This window comes from Acyrthosiphon pisum, chromosome X (genome assembly GCF_005508785.2).
Source record: "Acyrthosiphon pisum isolate AL4f chromosome X, pea_aphid_22Mar2018_4r6ur, whole genome shotgun sequence".
Lineage (NCBI taxonomy): Eukaryota > Metazoa > Arthropoda > Insecta > Hemiptera > Aphididae > Acyrthosiphon > Acyrthosiphon pisum.
In genome coordinates this window covers 7,781,058-7,790,031 of record NC_042493.1, presented here as the reverse complement: position 1 = coordinate 7,790,031, position 8,974 = coordinate 7,781,058, and the positions used below count along the sequence as shown (strand labels likewise).

The following is an 8,974-nucleotide window of genomic DNA, read 5'->3' as shown; positions in this document are numbered from 1 at the left end:
CTATTCAGTGTTTGTATTTTATCATAGAAATATATTTTAGTATTTCTAATTTTCAAATTATAATTTTTAGTTTTTTGAGCTTTTCAATTCCAAAATCAAGTATTCAAATAAAATGTTGGAGTGTAGGATATTACCCTATTTTTTTTCAGGTAAAAATACCTTTGTGGGAGATTACATATCTTTTATTTAAAGAATAAAGGTAAAAAGGTTATTCATGTAGGAGATTACATTTGGCCCTTCTGACTTAAGACTGTCTCAAGAGGTGTGATTAAAAATGTATTATTGTTCTTTTGAAGGTTATATTCTAAATGAATACTAAATTATAAAAATTATACGAAAAATCATAATATATTGTGAATTAAATGTTATTAAACTAACATTAAATGTTAGCATTAAAAAATAGAAAAAATTGTAAAAAAATATAAGTAAAAATTAAAAGTATAAAAAATGCATACATATTAAGTACATTTTTAAGGCATAGTTTTCTTATCCACAGGTGTTATTTCATTAGATGAAAATTCATAAATAATTTTTCTAATGAGTCGTTGTTTTTTTTCAATTTAGGTAAGTATATTCGTAATTTATATAGGTAGATATATATTTTTTCACTTTAAATTTAAAATATGCAACGGTATACTGTATATACCTCAAATCGGTATATGAGTATTACCTACCATCAGCCGTTTGGAAATTTACCTATTCATAATAACGTTTTTTACTTGAAAATTCCTTCTATTGACGAGCACATAAACTACTTATCAAACAGATTCTTCCATTCTCTTACAAACTCAAATGGCGCCACCTACTACAATCTAATCGTGTGTCCACCAAAAATTCGCCGTCTCAAGAGAGGAAGACCCCATGACCGTATCAAATGGCCTTCCACAAACCAATGACACATCAAATACACCATAAGTCAGAAAAAAAAAAAAAAAATTCTAGTTTTAAGTTAAATAATAATTAATATTAGTATTTATATATCGCACTTATAACCAAGAAAATTGTATGTTTATATTATAAATAGGCTTAGATAGCTTCTCTAGCTAGGAATGCCTTTTAATTAATAAAAAAAAAAAAAAAATAACGTTTTTTATGTGAGCCTTTTGGGAATTCACCATTTTTCAAAACCTTTTTCGATGGGAGCCGGGAGTTTAGATATAAGCAAACAATGGACGGAAGCCGTTTGGGGTGCGCTGGAAAAATATATAGTCAATTCGGTAATTGATTCAGTAATAACTAAATTATAAAGATTGTAACATGTTAAAAATGCATATTTTATTATCATAATGTCGTTTTAGATATGATGATCAAGATATAAATGACCTAATCAATTCAGGTATCAAGTGAGCAGTTTGCTACTATAGATTATATCAACATTAATGCAAAATTTGGTATTTTTTAAATATCATCATAAAAGTATTATACCAAAAATATACATCCAATTTAAAAAATTGGGTAAGTGGCTAAGTGCCTGCTGTACAGTAGGTTCCAGACATAGGCAATGTATAATGGATTGTATTAAAATTGAATTCAACGATAAAATAACATTGTATAAGAAAAATGATTCTGAGCGGAGATAGTTTGTCAGTCTGGATATTTTATATTGCTATTATTCATTATAGCCTGTAAGTTGAATTAATATTACAGTGCACTCTTGGTAACTCGAACCTTGATAACTCGAAATTCTCGACATCTCGAACAAATACAATTCCCCTTCAAATAATAATAATACATTGACATATTTAGTAAATCGAATTCTTTTTTCCCCTTGAACTTGGGTTACCGAGAGTCGACTGTATAATGTTATTATTTTTATTCGTTTCTATGGTGATACACATGCATTAGAAATTAAAATCCCGTATTTAGCAGTTTTTCGTAATTTGTCGATGGTTTTTCCCGTGACATTAAATTACCATTGAGAAAATAGAAAAATGACCTCATTAAAGTAATATCTTGATCCAATTCGCTAAAAGATAAGATACTATATTATTATATTATTTTGAAATCGAAGCACTCATCCTGGTAGACATTTTATATAGGTACGAGATAAAAAAAAAAAAATTTAAAAAATAAATAAATAAACACCATTGTAAAACCACTAGCTTCCTCGCTCCGCTCTGAATCTAATAATTAAGTTGATTCAAGAATGAAAAATTTTATAAAAATAAAAAACACACATCTAAATCTAATAATTTTACTAATTATTAAATTACCGGTCATCGCGGCATGTCATCCTTAAGTTATGGATCTTTCTGCTGGGAGTAAAACAAACTTGCCCTTTGTTATATAAATTGTCAAGTATGGTTTTCCTTTCAGACCCAGGTGGTCCCCGATGATGGACTGGAATGAACACTAACACATCTTTATGTCCTCGATCCGTGAAATATTGTATACATATTTCAATGCCTTTCACTGAAAACGTTCCTAAACCATGTCTAAAAAGAAGTAAATTTTATGATTTATTATTTTTATGACAATCAAAAGTTAGAATCAGTAATAACTAACAAGTTTTCATAATATAGAAAACTATATCAAAAATATTAAATTTAATTATTTCCAAGTACATATGTTAAAATATCATTGAACGTTTTTTTGATCTTAATATTTTTATAAGTTATAAATCTAAAACGTGGATTTGTATGTATTTGCATATTTATTCTGGTTGACCGCATGATATATTAAACGAGCACAGGCATTGTTTCATGGCATAATAATTTAAACTATGAAACTTTTGAATATTTCGACATTTGCTCATTTATTTTTTATTTTAAGGGTTTATTTAACAATTTTAATTGCATATTTCATCTTTTAGTTTTTATTTTTTTTAGTCATTATTGAAATAATTACTATTGTAATATAGAAAAAATATATTTTTATAGTTCTGATTAATATTTAAATAAATGAATGGGTTTACTTGTAGATATAAACAGTTTTATGAAATATATTTGGGATTTAACTTTTTTCTTATAGACTAAATCAACCAACAGAACACAAATGATTTAGCTATCTAATAGTAAATACTAAATTCTTTTTAAGATAATTTTTTGATACTAATTGATTCCTATATTTGTTTTTCTTATAGATTTGAATAGATTAAGATTACCTATTTACCTACAAAACACAAGTATTTAAAGAAAAGTATTTATAGTAGCGTTCCATATTTTTAACTAAATATTCAGAAATTAAATGAGTACTGAGTTATATTTTTGAGTGCATATTTATTTTTTTTTTGTATATTTGAACATTTTAGTGTACATTTGGCTGTATTTAATGCATATATATCCACGATCTAAGTATTACTATCTTTATTGCAATGAAATAATTCAGAAATTTAAAAAATAAAACTCACGCGTGTCCAATGTTTAGACCATCAATGATGATGGTTCGCAGCTTTCTATCATTTTTTTCTTCCCATTTCATATTACGGTTATGAAAATAACGATAATATGGGGCTCTACTTTTACCTGTTGTAGAAATATCTTGTCGATTGGGTACAGATTTAAAACTATGTGGTTTTTTAATAGATTGTTGATTTGATGTATTTTCATCATCACTGTTGTCCGATATAGTAATAAGTTCAATAGATTTATTTTGAACAATAGTACGAAAATTATTAATTTGAAGATCAAGCAATTTAGTATTACATGAAAATTGTCTAGGGACATCTTCATTTGTATTGCTTGTGTTAGCAATATTAATTACTTCAACATTATCGATGTTCAGTGTAGTTTTTTCATGATCTATAGCTTGGAAGTTGTCAAGGGTAATATTATCATCAGCAGTAATACCAATACTATCTATGCTTTCATCATTTGTAATATTTGGTACTGTGGAAGAAACCGTATCCATACTTTTATGATCAACAGTAAGAACGAAATGTTCATTCTTATCCTCAACTGCACTTACATTTGGTGAATTAATGTCCATAGGTGCTATTTTTGATCTCATTTCTTTTACAATCAACGTCGAATCAGCCCACTTTCGCCTCTTTATTTCTGGTGAAACTAAATGTATCCTTGTCTTTCTTCTTTCAATAATATAACTGTAAAACACTTTTAATACTCATTAATTATACAAAGTAACTTTACAAAGATTTTGATTTGGTAAGTTCTAAACATGTAGTTCAACAAAAATATTAACCCATAAACTGGTGTTTAAAAAAACGTGTATTATTATTCTGTAGGTAGAGTATAGGAATTATTAAAGATACATATTATACCCGTTTATTTTTTATATACATTTCAAGTTCAAATTTCGTGAACAATCATCAACATTTCGAACGTTTTCAAATTATTTTCCAATTAAAAAGTCATAAACATTTTGCTTTCTATAGCTAATACTAGACATTTTAATAGAATATTCCCCATAAATGTTCTACCTTAAATCAAAAAAAAAGTTTACCGGAAAGTAAAATTCATTTTTTATGAACGTTTGAGTTTAAAATGTTTACTTTATTAGATTTTCACCAGAAAATTAAATTAACAAATTTTTATCAATCGATTTTTGAAATTTTATTGTAATTCAAAAATGAATAACATAAGCACTTAATATTTATTATTTTCAACAAATCTTAAAATAACGATTTTCTATACATGGTACAACTTTTAAACTATATAGCCATCAGAATTTTTTCATATTTGTTAATTATTTATCAGTTAGAAATTCATAAAAGTCTTTATTTTCATAGCTAACATTACACATTTTAATTGAAGATTCCTCACAAACCTTTAACAAGAAAAAAGTTTACTAGAAAGTTATGATATTTATAGCTATGAGGTATTTTTCTTATTTGTTCTTTTAAATTATTAAATTAGATTATTCAAAAAGTATGACAGGATAACACAACACATCAACTCAAAATCTTTTTTCGTATGCAATGGTTTATTATTGAATTCAAATATTTTTGGGGCCAGGAAAACTGCTTCGATTTTTTTCAACTTGGCCTTATGTTCAATGGGAAAGTGGATCTTGTTGATTCATTATCAATAGTTTTGACCTGTTTACACTGTTTACAGACATTTTAAATTTTTAATGTTTTTAGTTTTTTTTATCTATAAATGTAAATAAAATATTATTTTTTAATTCAAAAACATGAACATTTATTACAAGGCTCCTGATATATTGTTACAATAGTAGTTGAAAAATATAAAAAATACCTAGGTACATTTTTTTTATAAGCATTTAAAGTTCAGTTTTTGACATAATTTATCAAATTGAAAATTGAAAAATGATTTTGTAGTTAAAAATTTATAAAATGTTCAATTTTTATAGCTAAGGATGGAAAATTCAAAAGATGGTTCCATGTAAGTAGTTTATTCTGTATACAAAAACTATAAAAATATAAAAAATAATTTTTCATAGTTAAGGCGGATTCACAACTGCCCGTGTCGTGTCGTGTCGTGTAAAATCCTTTTTTCTGATTGGTTCACCAAAATGTGATGATAAAATATGATCGTGTCGACCAACACGATACCGCGATTACCGCGAAGTTGAATTAATTCAACTTTTGATCGTGCTGGTCACAATGTTCACGCCTTGGTAGATTTGTTTACTGTTATCTTATATATCTAATACCTATGGTATCTATTAAATTTGATTAGATACCAAGTTGGTATCGTCCTGATTCTGAATATCCCCGAAGAACGAATTGAATTCACAATTCACACGACACGACACGACACGGGTAGTTGTGAACCCGCCTTTACTCTATGTTCAAATGGTACGAAATTACATATTAAATAACCAAAAATACCTACCGATTATATATTATAATTTAAAAATATTATTCGTGGGTACTTGAAATTCTCAAGTAGGTATATTATTATATACAAAAATTTAAATACGATAATAAGCAAATAATATTAATTCAACTTTCTGGCTACTATATTAATTATAAGTTATAACAATATAAATAAAATACAAAATATCCTAGACCGACAAACCTCAGAATCGTTTTTTTCGGCGCATCCCAAACGGCTTCCGTCCATATTGTTTGCTTATTCCAAACGCCTCCCGCCGAAAAAGATTTTATGAACGGGTAAATTCCCAAAATGCTCCCATCGAAAAAGGTATTATGACCATGTAAATTTCCAAACAGCTGACGGTAATACTGGTATACCAATTTGAGGTCGATATACAGATGTACCGTATACCGGTATAGGTACTGTATACCGTTGTATAATTAAAATTAAAATTTAATATATATAATATACCTATATGAATTATGAATACTCCTAAATTGAAATAAAAACAGGGGATCATTTTAAACATTATTTATGAATTTTCATCTACTGAAATAACAGGTATAGATTATATAAAAAAAATTTGCTTTAAAAATGTACACTATAAACATATAGAGTTTACCCTACATCATAAGATTTTTCTATTTTATAATGCTAAAGTTTAATGTTATTTTAATAACATTTAATTCACTATAATATATGATTTTTATAAAACTTTTAAAACTTAATTAGAATATACCCTTAAAAAAACACCAACACATTTTTAACCACACCTATTTTGAGACAGTCCTAAGTCAGAAGTATGTATAAAGCGTAAGGAATTTGTGTTGTAAAAAACCAGAGCCGTTTGGGAGTTTACCATTTTGTAGAACGGGAGCCAAATGGGCTACGACCCGTTTTATCGTATACAATGATCTTATATAATTTAATTCAAATTTAACACCATCAAATATAGTGACCCATTTGTAACCTACTGTACAGCAGAGAGACACTCACTTACCTACTTTTTTCTTGGTGTTGTAAAAAAAATTCATTATTACGGAAGTTTAAAATTTACTATTATTTGATGTACTAAAAAGTTCCCAAACTGTAAAAACACCAAAATTAACAGATTTTAGAAGATAAGTACTGTTGTACTAACAACATTAAAACTAAGGAGAAAATCTCATCAAAATATCGACATAAAAGTAAATTTAATTTCATTGCATTAAGATTTAATATATAAATAAAATATATAAATAATAAAAATAATATTATAATATTATAATATTATATATTATAATAATATATAATATATACATTTAATATATATTTATATTTGATACATGGAGTATCAGGTTTATCATTGAGGTTGTTTTATACGTCGACGAAAGTTTATTTCAATAAATCATAAATAGTCGATATAATTTCCATAGCTTTGTTTTCATCATTCCGCTCTGACTACTTGCAGGTTTCAAATAGGATTGTCAATGTTGAATTGACTATAAGTAGTGCGATAAAATAAGATGAGTAGATATAGAGAGATAAAGTTAGAGAGAGAGAAGTAAAATATAAAATACTCATTTATGATTGCGTTGTAATATTTAATTGTATTGCAATCTGAATATCAGATACTTACATTTATTAAGAAACATAATTCAATGAATAAAATAAAACAATATACGTTTTTTAAAAATCAATTAAAATCGCAAAGTGATAGTTTTTGAGGAAGAAGATTTACTTAAAATACACACAATGTCATCATTGTAAAATGATATATAAATGGTATAGGTACCTATTAACCTGAATTTAAATGTACTTTGTTGTAATATTAGAAGTGCTAGATGTAATTTTTGTTGTACTTGATAGTTTTGATTTAATCATTTTTACTGAAATATGACATGATGTCAATTTTTGTTATTTTTTAATAGGTGATTGTAACCTATAGGTACTTTTCTAAATTTAAGAGAAACGAGAATGATTGTATTATGATTTTTTTAAAACAAAGTTTATAAATATTTTTTAATGATCTATCTGATGGTGTTTTATTTTAAATTTTAAAACTTCAAATTTGTGGTCGGTAGATAGTCGGTATATTAAGCTCTTTGACGTCCATGGTCAACAATCTGAACATCTAAAATTGTATTATTCCAGAAAAACTTAAATTGGCAAAAACCAAACCATTGTATAAGAAAGTGAACAGTACTTGTCGTGCATGTCATTGTAATGGATGTGTTAGATTTGAATTCAATGATGAATCATTACATATGAAAAATGATTCAGAGCAGAGATGGTGTGTAATCCTAGCATAATTATATAAATAATCAAATTTAGTAATTAAAAACCACTGAATATCGAATATCGTCAAAAAATTTAATTCAATCGCTCATAAAAAATTAATATAACTTTCTGGTAAACTTTTTTTAAGTAGAAACTCTTATTGAGAATCTCCTATTAACATTTTTAATGTTAGCTACCAGAAAAGAAATTTGTCATGAATTTCTAACTGAAAAATAATTAGCAAATTTACGAGATATTGATGAATTTTGGAAAAATTTGAACTTTAAAAGCATATAAAAACTATTCGTTATTTCTAAAATGTTTAAACTGCTACTATAACAATTTATAAAGAACCGTACATTAAATTATCAAGGTTTTTTATCAAGTGAAAAAGTTTTATCGACAATAGTTTTGAAAAAATTATACTAATATATATATAATGATAACTTGATAACTTGAATAACTTGATAACTTCAAGTGCCCATTTATTAGTTTTTGAGTTGTGCCAAAAAAAATTACCATTTTTCCTGAATTTTTTTTTGTTTTTTCCGAAAACTACAGGGGATTTTGAATTTAGACATTTTAAAAGCACCAACTAAATTCACTTTCATATCAGAAGAAATGCTCATGTGGAAAATCGAAGCATTTTCACTACTCCGAAAATTGATGACAAACAGAAAAAAATTAATTAAAAATGTAATATCATTGTAAAACGAACACTACATTTTCATCGCTACGCTCAGAATCTAAAATATAATATTATAACCACAACTTCTTGGAATTTTCGCCACCCTTGATTTTCATCTTCAAAACGACCAAGAAGTTGGATTCTTACCTAACCAAATTATAATAAATTATTAATATGATTACGGGCTGAAGACAATTTTGATCCGAATACACCGGAAAATATGTCGTTTTGAAGAAGTTAAACCCACTACTAAGTTAATATCGTATACAAAAACAGCGATCCTATT

General features: G+C 26.5%; 1 protein-coding gene across 1 annotated transcript in view; it reads right to left on the bottom strand.

Moving 5' to 3' along the window:
* LOC107882633 (NEDD4-binding protein 1-like) overlaps positions 1 to 8,974 on the bottom strand; it is a 31,021-nt gene that overhangs the window by 6,464 nt on the left and 15,583 nt on the right. Inside the window, exons 3-4 of the mRNA XM_029485904.1 lie at positions 3,350 to 4,042; positions 2,214 to 2,435 (exon numbers count right to left, since the gene is read on the bottom strand). Coding sequence (XP_029341764.1) covers positions 2,214 to 2,435; positions 3,350 to 4,042 — 915 coding nt within the window. The remainder of the gene's footprint in view (positions 1 to 2,213; positions 2,436 to 3,349; positions 4,043 to 8,974) is intronic.